General features: G+C 39.0%; 1 protein-coding gene across 6 annotated transcripts in view; it reads right to left on the minus strand.

Moving 5' to 3' along the window:
• LOC147324586 (voltage-dependent calcium channel subunit alpha-2/delta-1) overlaps window positions 1-18898 on the minus strand; it is a 78751-nt gene that overhangs the window by 34032 nt on the left and 25821 nt on the right. For all 6 annotated transcript variants that reach the window (XM_086298490.1, XM_086298489.1, XM_086298486.1 and 3 more), the window contains exons 4-10: window positions 18178-18237; window positions 15810-15845; window positions 14789-14918; window positions 7432-7563; window positions 4190-4259; window positions 3518-3568; window positions 3197-3296 (exon numbers count right to left, since the gene is read on the minus strand). In XM_086298490.1, the coding sequence (XP_086154616.1) occupies window positions 3197-3296; window positions 3518-3568; window positions 4190-4259; window positions 7432-7563; window positions 14789-14918; window positions 15810-15845; window positions 18178-18237 (579 nt within the window). The remainder of the gene's footprint in view (window positions 1-3196; window positions 3297-3517; window positions 3569-4189; window positions 4260-7431; window positions 7564-14788; window positions 14919-15809; window positions 15846-18177; window positions 18238-18898) is intronic.

Raw genomic sequence — 18898 nt, forward strand, 5'->3', positions numbered from 1 at the left:
TCTGTTATATAGAAACGAGCTTAGGCAACCTCACCGTCTTTTTTTAAAGGTGAGACTTGCTTATTTCCACCTCACAGTGCACACATGCACAAATACTCCACCCCCCAAAAAATGAGGTATGTTTGAGTTTGCTTCAGGAGTGCCTAGTGAGGAGGAAAGGCATTTTTAAAGAACTCCCAATGGCAATAAGTAAAAAGACAGAATAAATTAAAAACACAAAAAGAACTTCTAATGATAGTGCAGGAAGGGCATGGGACAGCAGAGCAGCCAGCTGTCCCATTCCCAGCACATCTATTGTGTAGCAGAACTCTTCTGAAACAATACTGCACCTCATCGATCTCAACTAATCAATGCATCCCTGCGAGATGGCCGATAGGGAGGCTGAAACACTGATGTACAAAGACAAGCAGGGGGGCAAAAAGAGCCCTGACTATATGTCTGCCTTGATCAGTATGTGTGCATGTGTGTCTGTGTGCGTTTCCAGGGAACCAGGCAGCCTTGAAGTTCCTTTTAGAATGACAATAACAGACATACACATCTCTGCTGGACCGGAAAGCAATACAATATTGGCTATGGCACATGCACAACACAAAACACCAAAACACACAATGGAAGTTCACATGACTGACTGTGTAGAGCAGATGGGAATCTGTTATCACATAATCTATCTAAAGCAGAAGTGAAGAAGGTGGGTCTAGCATGTGGGATGGTGAGGAGCAGAAAGTGAGAGGAAGAGAACGTGTGTGTGTGTGTGTGTGTGTGTGTGTGTGTGTGTGTGTGTGTGTGTGTGTGTGTGTGGTGGTGTTGGTGGCGGGTGGTGGGGGGCTAAGCACGAATGTGAGGTGTTTGCCTTTTAGAGAATAATGATCTCATAAAGGGTACGTGACAGAGAATTATAGTTTTATCTGATTTAATTACTTTATTAAAAAAAAATAAACACTGCTATACAGAGACCTGTGGAATGACTAAGAAAAAGCCATATTCTTTCATTGTAAGACTGCCTTTTTGGCCCTGCACATGAATGTGAACGCAGTCTACCGCAAATTCCACTATTCTGCCGTGATCCTATTACAACAGCTCTTATATGTGTGTGTGATGGTCCAGGCCTTGGGAATGGATTAGTGACGACACAAGAGAGAAGACTAATCTTCAAGCTCTAATCCCAGCGGACTGTCTTCTATTCTGGTTTACTACTCAGGCTTGCTCACTGGACTGACGCTGGCTAAAAGATTGATGCCAGCAAAACATGGCTGAGCAGGTTGGATAAATGTGGTGGAGGCTTGTGGTGTGAGAGGTGTGGGAAAGAGAGAAGACAAGGGTAAAAAAACAGAAAGAGAGCGAGAGAGAGAGCAAAAAAGGAAAGGAAGAGAGGCAGCCATCAGCAATCGTCTGACCTGACCTGCTGTGAAGAACGAGCGCGAGCATCTTCCGTGACCAAATGCCAACTTAGTCCCTGGGCTACTGTTAATGAGGAGGGATTTGTGGGTAATATCAGAGACTAATGATTTAGTGACAGGTAACAACACCCTGAGGACCAGACATCGGGCAGTGGATATGTGTATGCATGTGTGTGTGTGTGTCCGTGTGTGTGCATAAATGAGTGAATCAATGACAGAAAGAAATAGATATGGTGACTGACAGAAGGAATAATGATTTTTGCTGAAACAGGAGGAAATTGACACTGACTTACCATTATGTAACTGATATATTGCAGCAGGAATATTATAAATCCATTTCATTTTGACTTTAGCTGTCTTGTTGTTTTTGATACCCTCCCTGTTTCTTATACTGACATTATGCTTAGCAAATAATATTGTTGACAGCTAAAAATACAAAACTGCTAAAAAATAGAAATGTAAAAAAAGACAGACTGGAACAATGAAAACAGGTAGCCGTATGATATTACAGGTTGCAAATAAGTCCTAAGAATTATTGTTAAAATTATCAACCAAACTTTAGTTTATGGTTCTTGACTATATAAAATAGGTATACTGCTGGCTTGTTTGAGCCACATAGTCTTAATACTTGTCTAAACTGCAACAAACCTAAATGAAGTTTTTAGTACCTTGATACAACCAGGCAAGTTCTTTGGACTATAGATTCATCATAACTCGTGCACTGTACTTTTAAAGGGTTCAAGTTCAAAAGTCATAAAACTGAGTCAAAACTGAATTGGATTTCAGTGTCTCTACAAATCTCTCACCATCTCATTTTACACACACACACACACACACACACACACACACACACCAACAGTAGCCAATAATTGCACATCTTTGCAGAATCAAAAGTCCACCATGAAACCGAATACATTACGTCCAAGACAAAAGGTCCCTCGAGAGAGGAAAGAAAGTCGGAATGGCTGTCATTTGCAAGGAGAACGAAGACAGCTCCAATCTCTATAAAGACCTGTCTTAATAAACACCTCCACAGGCACCCATCTACGCATCACACAATCTCCTGATTGGCTCTATTCAAGTGTAATCACAAGTGTGGAAAGCTTAGAATAGATGGCCAGAGAATGAAAAGCTGTAGAGGAAGAATGTAATGGAAGTGATGGGTGGGTGAGAAAAGTAAAAATGAAGGTAAAAAACAGAAGGAATAGTGAGAAGAGGAATGTTTCTTGGCTGTGTATAGAAAAGTGGAGGCATACAGTGTAAAGGAAGGGCATTCATTGACACAAAGAGATGAATGGAGGTATATGGTGAAATGCTGACAGGAATTGCATGGCTCAGTGATGAAAAGAACAAATGATGGAGAGAACAAGAGGGTGATAAATGTTTCCTGGGGTTCACTCCACTCAGAGGTGCAGCTTTAATTCCTTTAGGAGCGTTGGGAATGGACATACACAGCCACAGCCACATTTGAGGGCCTAGAGGTGGGGAGGGGCCATGTACTGCAGAGTTTTAATCCTGTACACCAAATAGAGCAGTGGGTATTTCATTAAAGGCCTGTTTCATGGTGGCCAGACCAGAGAGAAATCCATATTTCGTTACTGGTCATCCATCTCTCTGCCTCTCTTTTATTTGTGTGTATATGTGTGTGTCTGTGTATGGGCATTTGTTGTGTATGTGTAAAGATGTATGTGAATGGATACGAATTGGGTGTAAATTCTGACACCCCCCCCCCCCCCCCCCTCACCTTCAATAAACAGACCACCCAACATTCAGCAAGTGGGCAGTCTAATAATACTCACACTGACTACGTTGACATAGTCATCGTCAGAAAGAGTCTCCAGCATCTCGCTGACAGAGGTCCTGATCAGTTTTAGCGTCAAGCCAGACACACTCCCACTCCTAAAAAAAAAAACAAGAAAGAAATACCTGACAGCTTCTCACAGCAATCTGTCTGCTCAGTTCTTGTCCTGTGAGATTTTACTCGATGTAATTAGAACTGCTTCTGCCTTGGGAAATACATTACACTATGTGGCAAAGCTAGAAAGGCATGCATTTCAATCAGGGGAAATCATGATGGATGCAGGAAGGTTATGGATCAGTAAGATTATCAAACAACTCACGCATCCACGAGAATTAGCATATCTTTCGGTGAGGCGGCTCCTTGAATGTACCTAGATGGTCATAAATGAATGCAAACACATTTCTGGACTGAGACACATATACTCTGAGGGCCAACCATTTGCATAATCATTTATGCTGAGAAAATACAATAACACTTTACACACTTGAGTCATATTTTCATTGTCATATTAATATAAGACTGAGCGATATGGATGACATTATGTTAATAACTCAATGGTAATGATTTAAAGATGAAAAAAGGTCAAATCAGTAGCTATTCAAAGCAATCAACAATTAGCTGTTTTTACAAATTATTATTTTTAGAGCAATACAAAATTTTATCACAAAAAAAATCTTTATTCCTGTAGTGAATACAATTTGTGTGCTGTGTGAATGCACTCAAATTTATACAACCTGCACGGAACAATCAATTAAAGACTAAAAAAAATGTATTCACCAAATTTTCACAGTAATAATAATCATAACAATATTCCACTGAAATGCAATAGGCATTATTTAATTGAATTATTTGACTGAATTAAAAAACCCTGCTTACGTCTAATTAGCTCTACATGTAAACAATGAAATAGATATACAAAGACACATAATGACATAAAAGTTTAAGTTTTGTATTCTGACTAACACTGTTATCCTTGAGCCAGTTTTCTTACCATGGCCTCCTGCGCACATCGTAGAGATCTATTTTACTAGGGGTCTTACGAGCGTCCATCCAGGGAGAAGCTAAAAGACGAGATTTGAGATGTACTGAGTTTTCATCACAATTAAAGCAGAAAAACAAACAAAAAACAGCACACTACATACTATTTTGGCTAAATTTCTAATATATTTAACTAATATGGGGCGACCATGGCTCAGGGGGTTGGGAAGCGCATCTGTAACCGGAAGGTCGCCGGTTCGATCCCCGGGCTCTCTGTCCTGGTCGTTTTGTCCTTGGGCAAGACACTTTACCCTATCGCCTACTAGAGATGGACCGATCCGATATTACGTATCGGTCCGATACTGACCTAAATTACTGGATCGGATATCGGAGAAAAATAAAAAATGTAATCCGATCCATTAAATATCACGAAAGCACCTCACAAAACTTGCAACACGCCGTAACTCGCCTCAGAACGTTAGCACGTCGGAGCAGTATGCATCACGTGATAGAGCGGCTGTGGCATGCGGGACCTGTCGGTGGTCTGGATAGCATGTGGAGCTTCGCTAGCAACCCGGCATTTCAAGTTATCCCCGAGAGAAGTAAAGCAAGTGTGTAAGTCCATCTCTGAATGTTTGTAAAGCATTCCTGCGTTAAGCTTACCAAACGATATATGGAGCGACTGCTTCTTCTGGCTGCTACTTCAATCATGAAACTGCTTAACGATCAGCTGATCGGCTTTTCTGTCGCGAGTCCGTCTCTCTGGTTTGTTTTTGGCCCACTTTGCACCAGAAAGAGGAAACCAGCGGCTGAACAACAGCAGCACGTTTAAGCTTGATCAGCTGTTGTTAGAATTTATTTATTATTACTTTCTACTCGAGGATCTTTTTCTACGTAGCTGACGGCTGGTAACTATGGAAGCCCGTTTCCGCCACTAAAAAAAAAAAAAGGATCCATAACTCAAAATTTCGAGTTATTATCTCGAAATTTCGAGTTATTTTCTCGAAATTTCGAGTTATTATCTCGAAATTTCGACATATTAACTCAAAATTTTGAGAAAAGCAACTCGAAATTTCGAGTTAGCGCTGCCAATCAGTAATCTACGTGAATGACGTCATTTCCATGTTACCCGGAAGCTGAAGCCCTCAGCTACAAATGCTACAGCTAAGCTACCGGTATTACATCCAGTCGTGAATGCACAGATTGCTGAGTGTTTTCAGCCTGGCTTCACAAATGATGAAATCCCTGTGTTATTAGCTGAATCACATGGTGTTACTATCAGCAAACATACTTTAATTTGTTGGGATCCGTTTTTGAGTGCGCGGTCCTGCGCCATATGCTTCCGGGTAACAAGAAAGCGACCTCATTCACGTATATTTTTGATTGGCAGAGCTAACTCGAAATTTTGAGAAAAGTAACTCGAAATTTCGAGTTATATTTCTCGAAATTTCGAGATAATAACTCGAAATTTCGAGAAAATAACTCGAAATTTCGAGAAAATAACTCGAAATTTCGAGAAAATAACTCGAACTTTCGAGTTATGGATACTAGCTTTTTTTTTTTTTAGTGGCGGAAACGGGCTTCCACAGGTAACTGTGCAGGGGCGGATCTAGCAAAGTTTAGCCAGTTAATGCCGATAGGGCATTAACAGGGAAAAGGGGGCACAAAGACATACTTTTCTTTCTTATTCTCATTTAAAATGTCTAGCTTTTAATAAATAATTATCCGAATCTTACACCCAAAGTTTTAATTTGATGTAAAATGAATAGAAGTGAATTACTGTATATAGTGACTATTAAGTCTAATATATATACCCTAGTAAGCTATAGTACTTTTTCCTTTGGGAAGGAAAAAGTACTATAGTACCTTTGGGAAGGTACCATCTGTGCAGTCTGCAATTTTGTTGAAGAAAGATGTTGAATCTATTTAATATTTCTTGAAAAATAATTGATTTCTGTGCTTTTTTTTTTCACACTGCATCAAATTAAGGTTGATTACGTCGATTAAGCATCATGAGGTGGAGCGTTAGGGGTGGTTCCCTATTTTTTATTTATTTATTTTTGTTGTTGCTGGGAGTTGGAACCCTATTAGTTAGGTTGCTTAATATTTACGCTAAGTACTCTTTAAAATACCAGAATAGGGAGGATGGTGTAGGTTTAAGTTTATTAGATTGATCAGTATTGCTGAACTATGAAATTTATTTTTTTTTGCGCGATATGGCAGCCTCTCTTCTGTCAGTCTGCCCCAGGGCAGCTGTGGCTACAACTGTAGCTGCCTCCACCAGTGTGTGAATGTGAGAGTGAATGAATAGTGGAATTGTAAAGTGCTTTGGGTGCCTTGAAAAGCGCTATATATAAATCCAATCCATTATTGTTATATGATAAAATCATATTGTATTTAGTGTCATATTCTGCTCAGGAGCCGTTGTGTACATACTACATTCTGTGACATAATGACAGGCTTATTGGATCGATCAATTTATTATACCGTCTACATTATAACATGTTTTAAATCACTAAAAATATTTATGAGGGAAAACACGCACAAATTATTTATCGGAGACGCACAGCTATTAGTGAAGGGCACCATAAAAACAAGGAAGTATACTGAGAGTGAGTGACTGCCTTTCATGCATGCTAAGAAGTAAAAGAAAGGATAAATCAAAGCCAATGCAAATTTATGAATATGAGACATAAACTTTTGTCATAAAGCTATAGAGTCGATGATGACAGGGAATCTCATGAATAGAAATAGCTTGGCAAAGATAACACGCATACAAGAGGGAACAGCAATAGACAAGTGCAGACGCACATAAAGTCAATGTGAGCTTAATTATGCGGGCAGTGGATCAGCTGGAGGCACAATCGAAGATTGCAGCGGTCCCAGATCCAGCTGTACACAGTGGAATATTCTCCCATGTTGCTTGTCTGTGTTTTATTGTGTTATGGTGTGTTAATATCTGTGCATTCCTGGATTATCCTTTTTTGTTACACATTTCAATGTTTTTTTTCCCTTGCTACCTAGCCTGACCTGTCACCCCAACGTGATGTTTGTGTATTGTATGTACGGTCGGCAAGGTCTATCATCTCGGTTGTGGGCAACTGCAACTGACAAATAAAGGCTATCTCATCTCCTCAATTACTAAGCAGTGTGTATTTAAGCACATACAACTTCAGAATTATATGAACAGACACATAAAAACCTATTCAAAGGCAATGTTTGGGTTGTTGTCCCCCCCCCCCTTTGTTTCCTTACCTGGATAATAGCGAGCCAGGCCAGTGGCACTGCCAAACACCTGCCAGAGTAGGGTTGGGTCATCCTCTCTATTCTTTCTAAACACTTCCTTCAGTTCCTCTGTCCAGGTTAATTCATTCAGCACAATGGTGGCTGGATGAACAAATACACATGAAAAGCTCATTTATCAAAAGAAAGCATGCATATGAAAAAGAAATACGTCATGAACCCACCAACATAAGCAGAATTCAATACATTATATACTCTAATTACATTTTGATTTTGTGTGCAGCTGTAAAATAAACATTTTCATGTCCTTGTGGGTTTTCTGCAATCATCTTTAGAAGGCTTAGCAAAGAGATATGGACAACACAGTTTAACACATTCATTAAGATTCACACACAGGCCTCACTGTCACCCCAGTTGCCCAGCAGAGCACGACCAAATATTTTTCCAGCACAAACAGAAAGCGCTTGCATTAGGCATCAATATCAAGGAATAGTACTCAGACAAGTAATGGCTTTGCACAGACACAATTAAAGTATTTTACCTAAAACCACCAAATAATCTGCATGACTGCATGTGCAGAAGTTTTGTGTGTGTGTGTGTGTGCATGCTTTTGACAGATAGTGTGTGCTGTGAGAGGCAACAGGCATTATGGATGTAATGACACAGCACCCAGACAGCTCAGAGCCACATTAAGACTGATGATGGATGGAGACACAACACATGCTGCCCCCAACTCTATCTGTCCTCTCTGCCGCTCTTCTTTTTTTTTTACCATCTTCCACTTTTTTTGTACTTTGTGGCATTGCATATATTTTTTTATGGGACTCTGTACATCTTGACATGTGGCTAGAAGTATAGTGTGCATGTGTGTAAGCCATATTGCTATCCTGTATTGAGCGTGACGTGTCTCATTGATGTGCAAAGCAAACAGTGTTCATTTGCATCTATGTCTCTAGAGTGAAGAGTTAATGAAGCCTCGGTTGCCAGGAGTGCATGTTTTTCATTATAGAAAGGGAGAGAGCATGAAGCGTGTGCACACACAGTAATATATTTCTCTCATTAATCATTGAATTTTAGAATTTTAAGGCAAGAGTCAAAAAAATACTACTGCACTTGTTAGATAATGATAAAACTGCAAACTATATGTATACTTTTTATTGAAGACTGATTAAGTTAGGCCATTGGATAGATAGCACAAGCCATCTTGTTTTATCCAAACAGCTTGACAGTTAAATACAGCGAGATGATACTCACGTGTACTAGACTGTAAGACGAAATTATGGCACAAGGCAACCACAAGCCTCTAACTAGTAATTTGTTGCTTTTTAATGTCTCCACTGGTTGTGAATATCCCTGAGTTAGTCATAATCTTTAATAAGCTAAACTTCACTGCTGCTTCATAAGGGAAAGACTATCCTCGGGTTGCCCATATTGCCAATGACACTAATGAATTCCCTGGATACACATGTATGCCACACTGAATTCACACCTAGTGATGACATAATCTCATTGGGACATCGTGGGTGCAGTATAATTCACAAAAATATGCAATATGGATTGGTGCATATTTTCCCTATTTTTTGACTGCTTTAATTATCAGTCTTTTCCTTATAGAAGCAACAGTTACACACTGTATAACAGTGAAAGCTAATAAGCAAAAATGTTCTATACAGCTACAGTACAACATGCTCAGTTAAACAGTTATTTATAGTTAGTTTAACATAAGAGAGAGATAACTACAAGACATTAAATTTCCCATCATTACTAATTAAAAGAATAGTTGGATATTTGAAAGACTATAATGTATGTCACAAAATAACCTCTGATATGGAAATATTGCTGGCTAAATATCTAATCATTGGAGATAAAAACCGTCTTTGTTTTTCTAAGCGGCACAAAATTTGCTCACCTGCTACATTTGTTTATGCCATACAAAAGCTATGGTGAAAATTGCCTTTGGATGACAGAAGTGATAGGCAGCAAACTGGAGGGATTTTTGCATCTACACAAATCTGGCACTTGAATTCCAATCACAAGCAGTATTGCCCTGAGTGTGAAAGGTGAAAGATGTCTGCTGAGCTCCCTGTGACACAAGATGACATTACAGTATGTGTGAATTTGTAAATTAGGAATCATTTTTGCAGAAACAGACGTGTGTGAAATTGTTGAATAATAAAAAAAAAAACTCGTTCCACAGTCTTGGACAAGTTAATTAACCCAACAGGATTTATTATTTCAATCATATCAAATGCAGTGATCTCTTATATATAATAAAAAAAGAAATGTACCATTAACACAAGAAACACCTGGAAACAGAAAGTGATGCGCTGATTCTGAGGGATTATTTAAAGTTTACTTTAGGCTACATTTGTGCTGAGCTCACAAGAAATTCTTCTATATGACTGGCCTATAGCCAGGAGGCATTGGGGTGTTTTTAAAAATTAAACAAATGCATGTTTAATATATATGATTAAAATAAAAGCAAATCGACTGAATACAAAAGATGGACATGGCCACTGACACGTCACTCATTGCTTAGTGAAGCATCTGTTGTAAAGTTTTAAGTGCTTTTTTCCATATTGGTGCTTTATAAATGAACTTAAATATCAAGCATGGATCTGAGAGTGAAACCAAGGGACACTCCCTCCTAAGACTGTAGCGATCACATTGAGACCATCCATTCAATGTATTCTGCTCATTTGATTCAGGGTCACAGGTGGTGACATCACAATTGCCATACGGCAAGAGGCTGGCCAGAGAACCAACCATTTACACACACCATTCAGCACTGTCCCTGGACAGAGCCTGCATAGACACGGGTAGAACATGGAAAGGACTGTTTAGGCGTGAGGTGCTAGCCACCACATCACTGTGCTGCCCTTGGCTAGGGACCATAATTTACCAAAAGAACATTATGTTACATTCAGCTTCACTTGAAACCAGTAAGGCCATGAACTCATCAGGAAAATAATTAGTGAGATCAGAGATCACATTAGACAAAGGGTCACTTTCTTATGGATTTCTGCAGCTGAACTTCTTATTGTAACCAGCCTTGCAGAATGCAGATGGAAGACAGTTAAACATTGGCTGGAAACTGGGTCTATCCTTCATATACAGTCTGTATTCTATAGTGCTCTGAAAAAAAGATTTTGTCACCTTGCTGATTTCGTCTTTGCAATGCAATTGCAAATTGCATTACATCTGACATTAAACAATGTCAAACATGTTTATGATGATGTAACAGTATGGGACTTCTTTGATGGATAACTTGCCAAAAACCCTCCAGTGTGGCTGAATGAAAACAAGTCTGCAAAAAAGCTGGATGAAATTGGTCCAAAGCAATTTGATAGACTCGTTGCTAGGGATGGGTATTGATAAGATTTTCACGATTCCAATTTCATTTTTGATTCTGTTTAACGATTCGATTCTTTATTGATTCTCTTATCGATTCTTTTTAAAAAAGGAGAACACTGAGGTTGATTAGCTTAGAACTTTGTTTTATATCTTCTCTTTGAACAAGATAGAAATTTAGGAGTAACATGGCCTTACAAACCCAACAGTGAGATCTTAAGAGATCCACAGCCTATGGCTCTTCAATGGGGTGTCACAGGGTCCCCAGGAAAAAAAATTGTAAATGTAAAATAATAAAATAAATATTCTTCTGTAGCAATAACAAAGTATAACATAAATTATTCAGTAGCAATTACACAAGAATATCCAGTAATGTCCCTGCCTACAATTAAACACATTCACTTACCAAAAATCGGGGCATCTGCTGTGGCAAATGGGTGCAAGCCTTTTACCACAAACTTAATCACTGCTCGGTGACATTCGTCTATCCTGGCCTGAAAGGAGACGCTACCGGTAGACTGCAGTGAGAACTGCCAGCATCTGAGGCAGCCAGACTCTGTCTCTCTCATCATGGTCGCCTAAATGCACAGTAATGGCAGGTTTTGTAATAAGGCAGATCGCGCTAACATAATATGCACTGTTAGTTGATTATTTACCTGCCGCATTAACGGGAGAGGACGTGCAAACGTTACCGCTGCTGCTGGGTTGAGATTCACGAGTCCGGAGTGGAATTAAAAACACGACATTCATTTGAGGTCATCCCGTGTTTTGTGAGCAAATGCTTTTGCATATTCGTAGTGTTTCCTCCCTTAAATGAAATATCTACTTTTCAAGTATTGCAAGTTGCCCTGTTGTCATCCGTTCTCGTAAAGTATAACCAAACCTTTGAGCGTTTGAGCCGCCATGTTTCCTGCCAGGTAAATGACACACTCCGCAACGTGGTGACATCATTCGGGGCGACTGGAATCGATAAGGGAATCGTTTGCAAAAATGGCAAACAATTCCAAGGAATTGAAACAGTGGGAACCGGTTCTCAACAAGAACCGGTTTTCGATACTCATCCCTACTCGTTGCCATTCGCCAGCTGTCACAAACACTTGATTGTAGTTCTTGCCGTAAAGGGTGGCACAATCAGTTTTTAGGTTTAGAGTAATTGTGTTTGAATCATTTTTTTTCTATTTCCATTTATCTATGTCTAATAATGAAATTAGTTTGATGACATGAAATGTGGCACAAATACTACTAAATTTTACATTTTTATATTCAGCTTCCACTTGTATATCCACTGAATTAAATTATTTTCTATTTCGTCTGATATACTTTTTTTTGGTACTATGTCCTTCAATGGACATTTTATGCTTTTGTGATCTTTCTGTCATGCCTGTATCCTTTCCAATACTGGCCTCACACACATGAGTCTGATTTCATAAACTTGTCACCCACTTTACCCAGAAAATCTAATTTTCTTCAGCTGAGCAAAGGCTATTCCGGGAACATTTATAGGGTGGAGATTAAATTGGAGAGTTGAAACCTCAATAACTATGAATCTTCTGACCTGGAATACCAAATACATACTCCTTCACATGTGTCCATATCTGACACAATATATGAGCCTGCGTATGCTCTCAGACATACGTTTTTCTCCATATTCGCAGTGCTTCTTTGAATACATTAGTTAATTTTAAATAATTTTCTTTAGCTAGATATTCCTAGAGTTTGAAATTTAAACTTAAATCTGAAAAACAAGTCTCAATCTCAAAACAAAATTGCATGGTCTGGTTCTTTATTTCCATACCTGAGATTGTTGCCCACAGTGTACCGCCAGGTTTGAGTCCTTCCTCATAAACACACACACACACCTAAAGTTTCTTTCATGTCGCTGGGTAGGTCCCAGAAGCTCAGCGTATCCATGCATACTCATTACAGGCTACCAATAAACAGCATCCTTGTGAGAGAAAGGCAGCGTGAGTAGCTGTGGCACCCAGCCCAGATTAAAGGCCAGATAGGGATCTCAGGGAAAAATTGACAAATTCACAGCAAGTTCAAAAGAAATGCTAATAAACTAGACTTTCCACCCACAGATAACAAAACCTGACAGCTTTCCATTCCAATCTACATTTCCCTTTTCTGCCCATGTGTCTGGGGTCAGCAACAAGGTGAAGCAGGTAACCTTGGGGCCAGACGGTTCCCCAGCAGGCTGAGGTCCATGCTGAGGAAGTCATTCCATCCTGCTGTCTCTCCAAGTCACTGCTGACGCATTACTTTCCACTGCACTGATTCCACTACACCAATTACTGAACATCTTACCACAAACACACAGATGTCTTTCTTCACAGAAACACAGATACAAACACACATCATTCAGTAATGCTGCTGCAAGATGGTTTAAAAAACCAGATTGTAATTAAACTGGAATCTTTCTGAAGTTCTTCGAGAACCAAGGCCTACTGTGGTGACACATACTTGAGCAAATCACCTAAAGCTTTATTCCTCTCCTCGTAAGTCACACTATATTAAGGACATCACCCCACAAGTTGAAATCTAAAAAATAGAATAAAGGAAAAGCCACTTAAAAATATTACATAATTCAAACCACACTTAAGCTATTCAGCCAGGCACCCTTAAGTCACTGACATTCAACTTGAGCTGTGCTAATGTCAGGGAGACTCTCGAGATTTAAATTATGCTGTATCACTCAAGGTAAATGTCAGCACATGATGTTGAAATGATCAGAAATGTACTTTTATAACAAAATGAGCAAAAATACTCTTTAACAGGATATCTTCCAATCCATGTTACTAGATAATGCTTTCTTCCTGCTTCGACTATTGCTGTCCAACAATACCCAACAGCCTCCTCAGACATGTTCTCACTACAAGACATACTTACAGGATATGTGACGATCATTCACTATGAATCCGTCAAATGATTACCTGCTATATTTTAAAACTGTTTCAAGTAAATATTGCACTCGCTTTGTAGTATGAGCTGGCAGGCTAAAGACTTTTAACATCCAATGTGACTGAAACAGCCCCATCAAGTAAAGCCTGAGTATGGGATGGTATGAATAGATGAAAACAGCCATGACTATAACATAAAGCTGCTTAGGTTTTAATTTTCCTGTATCCAGATCATGACAACCAAATTTTTATTCAACATGTTTAAGTTTTTAAGAGATTATCATTAATATTCTCTATAATCTTGAGTATACATGATCCTATTTTTGTTTTTTCGCATTCTGAGAAACTGACTACATGTTCAGTGAACATTCACCAACCTTTCACAAGTAGCAGGTGCAGTGAAATGAACCATTCTGTTCTTAAAAAATGCTGACAATGCAAATGTACTGATTGATATATTTCAACAGATGATATTATTGTTTCAGGATTTACACACAATCCAGTTTATAGTGCAGTTCAGTTGCACATTGGATTCTTTTATGGGTAACAGTATACAATACCTGTGCCAAGAATAAATATAAGTGTCCACTCAAGCAAAAATTGCATGCATATATCTATTATAGTCAATATCTATAATATAGTCTATAGATATAAGTGTATTATATCTCCTATATCTATCTATTTATATCAATCTGTTCCTAAAGACATTCAATAGCTGCAATATTCATATGAATAATACATTTATGATTTATAATTTTAATAAATGCATACTTATCATTCTAGTTCTGGTTAAACAGAGTATTAAACTGAAAGCTGCATAACTACCAATAGCAAAAATATTTCTAAACAAAAAAAGAAAACATAAACACATAAATCCTTTCAGTTGTCGTGCCTCCTGTTCTTTTACATTCCAAGGGCAGGCAGCTTTGTTAAGTAACCGATTACTACAGGAGAGCTTATTACTCGTATGAGGCTCTTTTTGTTAAACCCATCTTTTAGCTAAGGGCAACTTTGCTTGAGGCACAATCTGTAAAAAACATTTCATAATGGGTTGGTGTGTCAGCCGTATCCATAGTAACCACTTTGGTATGTGTGCGTGTGTGTGACGATGCACTCACAGCCATCATAGATGTCAGTGGGAATGTGGACAGCCGTGTGGTTGTAGTCAGTCAAACGTTTAAACGAGGGGTCCTCTTGAAAGTCTGGTCGAATCCTGTTCTTTCTTCCCTCTGTCTCATTTGCATCCAGCTGAAAGGGGAAAAAAGATTCAAAGCACTATCTATGGCTGTTCTCACTATAGGTTTAAGAAATCATAGCAGACATCTTTATGTAAATTAATGAGGCACATTGCACATATATGACATGGTTTGTTGGTCTCCATAAAAATGAAAGACTTTACAACAGCCTGAACGCACATTCTCAACAGCTCATCGCTACCATAATAACAACATTGCTGCACTTTTCACACCCTGCATGCTTTAAAAAAAAACCTGACTGTTTACGTGATGATGTCTCGCTTTTTTTCATTTTATCATCTTCATTTGGGAGGAGGAGCCGGAGACACTCAGATTGTTTATGCCCCTTGTGGAGATTTATAACTCCTGCCGTGCATTTGCCAATTTACATCAATGAGAGCAGTAGAGACAGGGAGGAAAAGATGAGATACCGATGAACGAAAGCAGGGTAGAGAGGGGCCGAGGTAGTGAGGTGGTGAGAGAGGCAGAGGGGGAGGGAGAAATGGTGCGAACAGTTGCTTCCTAATAAAGCAAGAGCCTAGCCAGCTCATACATCTCATCTGTCAATTAGAGGAGAAACATGGCAGAGACCTCTTCACCTGAGAGAGGCTGGAAGGAGGGATGACAGAGAGGTAGCTACATGGGAAGAAAAGCTCCAAGAAGCAGCAAACTGGGGGCTGCAGTACAGAGCTAAGACGATAAGAGAAAGCGGGGGTGAAAATGTGGTGATTTTTGCAGGAGTAAAATGAGGGAGATGAGGGAATATGAGGCAATGAAGGCGGGGTGGGGGTGGGGATGCTGTGTAGCAAAAGCACATTCATGATGCATGTATGACCTATGTGTTTGCAGGGGCTCAAAGAGAAAGAGAATAAATTAACAGAGGAGGGCAAAAAAGCACACTCACATTGTCCTTTGCGTTGTAGTAGGCAATTTCATCATCCTGTAAACAAGTGACAAAGAAGCACAAAAAATGCTTTTTGGATGCTTCAGGGTGTTGCACAAAGAACCCTAACATTTATGCAACTATTAAATATTTGATCAATTTCTAAGCAGTTCTTTATTTTGCCATTTGTTAATTCTATTATTTAGTTTAAAAAGATACTAGTCTGTGTTTTTGCTTAAATAAATAAGGTATGGTCATATTTCACCATGTCCCTCTGTCCCTGCAGCCATTTGCAATGCTCCAGGTAAGCATTTTTTGCCTCTGAGATAGCAATGTAATAACTGCCTCTGTGACAAGTATTTTTCCTGAGCATTGCTTTTTTCTCTTATATAATTGTTTGCCACCCGGGTTGTTAGAAGGCAAAGCATCTGTCATTGAAAATGAGGGGCATGTATCATAACACAGTGTATAATGAGCAATAAACCAGTTAACAAAAGGAACTGTACTCACTGCTAATGATGGATGCTGAAAACATGTAAAAACTATTCACACAATCAAATTATTCTAAGTCTAGCAAACTTAGACTACATGCATCACCATTTGTGTATCTGTGCGTCTGCTAGACGTAGGAACACAATATGATATTTTCACAATTATTCACTCACAAAACAATAATATTAGTATGATTTTTAACATTGTGCAATATGTAGAGTATTGCAGTAGTGATTAATCAACATCAAATTTTGTCCTCAAACTTTGTCACTATCAGATTTATCCAATAAGATAAATTGGATTTCACTTCAGATATTTTTTTAATTTAATTTAATTTATTTATTTAATTTTTTTTTTTGGCAAAATGAGATTATAAAGCATGCCAACACTATCACTAAAGCCTGCGGTAAAATGTTGCCATAAGATGAAGTTAGTTATCTGTCTGAGATCGAATAGGTTGATGTTGGCTGCATGAACGTCACATGCACTCAGTTTCTGGTAATGCACCAGTTAACTGTGATAAATCGTAGAAAATCACAAAATCTGTTGTTGTCTGCATAGACAGAAATTCACATTTAACCACTACACTTGCGCTCAGCAATCTTGCTGTTCTATAAATACAACCAGCTGGCAGCCAGTTGAGTCAAGTCCCCTCGAGTTGTGCTCACTGACAAAGACTCATTCAAACTGATGCCAATATGATGGCAATCTGTCTGCATTTATAAATTAGATGTGAATTATTTGAAAAACTTCAATCAAAAATGGTCATTACTGTGCCACACCCGCAAGCTCTGGGCAACAATTAAGTTACCCTTAGTTGAAATCGGCAAAGGAATGTGAACAATTACCATACAATTACCAGGCAGCCATTAATTTTTGTTTGGTTGCTGCCCTATTTTTACTTGTATGGCTGAGTCATTAGCCTTTTCTGAATTAGGAGGTAGGTTTGTTGAGCTAAATGTTTCCAGTGTCCAGACAGTTTTTCACAACCTGTTAATGTAGGTTTGCTCAGCTAATGTTATCTCAGGATAATGGTGCATGAGACAAGTCGTCTTGTTTCCCAGACAGCTAGTATTCCCAGAGTATTTTAATTAATTTAATCAAATATAAATATTTAGTGTCCCTGTATCGATATATTATCCCCATCCTAAATACAGCAGTACTATGCTTGTCATGGTCCTGGGTCGTGCGACCCAGTGTTTTGTGTTTAGTCTATGTTGATGTTTATTGATTGTTTAGGTTCATTAAGTTAGTCCAGCCATCTGTATATACCACCCTTGCATTACGTCTCCCTTGCCCTTCGTGTGTTTATGTCTGTGTGTCTTGTACTGTCAAGTTCATGCTGTCAGTTATGTCACCTCCCCCTGTACTACGTCTCCCCGGTTCATGTCTCATGTTTCCTGTTTTACTTTGAAGGCCTGCATTCACTGTCAGTGTATTCAGTTTCACTCCTCCTGTCCTGTCGTTAAGTTCATGTGTGTCAGCTGCGTTCCCATGTGTGGCCACTTCCCCTGATCATTCCTCATGTGTATTTAGTCTCTGTGTTTCATGTAGTCTGCGTCGCGTCGTCTGTGTTCCCACCCCCTGTGTTCCATATCTCCAGCCATAGCCTTTCCATAGTTTATGTCCAGTTTAGGTTTCTGTTTAGCTACTACTCTTATGCTGCCCTCACTCTGGTTTGTTCCTTTCATCAGCCATAATAAAAGGCTCGCTTTTGTTTAATCCACTCCTGTATCTTCGCTTGTGTTCGCACCTGGGTCCATTACACGCATTCTCCACTCGGTCCGTCACAGCGGACCGTGACAATGCTGTATCATTTTTTCATCCATCCCTAATAGATAGCACATAAAAAACACATATAAACATTTTTTTTCTGTATTTTCTCTCTCTCTGTTACCTCGAAATCGTCTTTCCACTGATGCTTCATTTGAAACTCTTCAGCAGCTGTGGCCAGTTTCTGGGAAGTGAAATATGACAAAAGATTTAGGCTGGAGCAGAGCAGGGCGATATGACCAAAAATATTTATCACGATACACATTTGAAAATTTGCGATAACGATATAACTGACGATATAATTGACACTAGACAAAATACTTTACAACTCCTGAACTTTATTAGTGCAAAAAAACCCCAAAAAACATCAATGTATTTTCACTTAAACAAGCAGCTTTTTTAAGTGCATTAAAATTATATAAAAAAAATAACAGTGCAAATGCAAATTCCTTGCTGACAGTTTAACCAAAAGGCATTTCCAGTGGAAATTGGCCAACATATCCTCAGCATAACCATGTATAATATTCACAAAACTTAAAAAGAGGTTATACACACACAATACGGTAATATTATGTTGAAGCACAGTACGTATCACTCCGCGAGGCGCCTGCCTACGATAGCCGTAATGCTCCGATAATCCACCAAGCGGTGCGGGTTTGTAGCTCAGCAAAGTTGTACTGAAACATTTGACAAATTTTCAAGTGCCGTGTACCACATAAAATCGTTTCGAGGTCAGTAAACACAACCAGAATTCATACATAAGGCACACGGGATTATAAGGGGCACTGTCGATTTTCAGAAAAATCAAAGGATTGATTTTAAGTGTGCCATATTTTCCAAAAAAA

Source organism: Aulonocara sp. 'chitande type north' Nkhata Bay, linkage group LG7 (genome assembly GCF_057382095.1).
Source record: "Aulonocara sp. 'chitande type north' Nkhata Bay isolate Kocher_YH1m ecotype deep benthic linkage group LG7, A_spYH_male_GT1.1, whole genome shotgun sequence".
Classification (NCBI taxonomy): domain Eukaryota; kingdom Metazoa; phylum Chordata; class Actinopteri; order Cichliformes; family Cichlidae; genus Aulonocara; species Aulonocara sp. 'chitande type north' Nkhata Bay.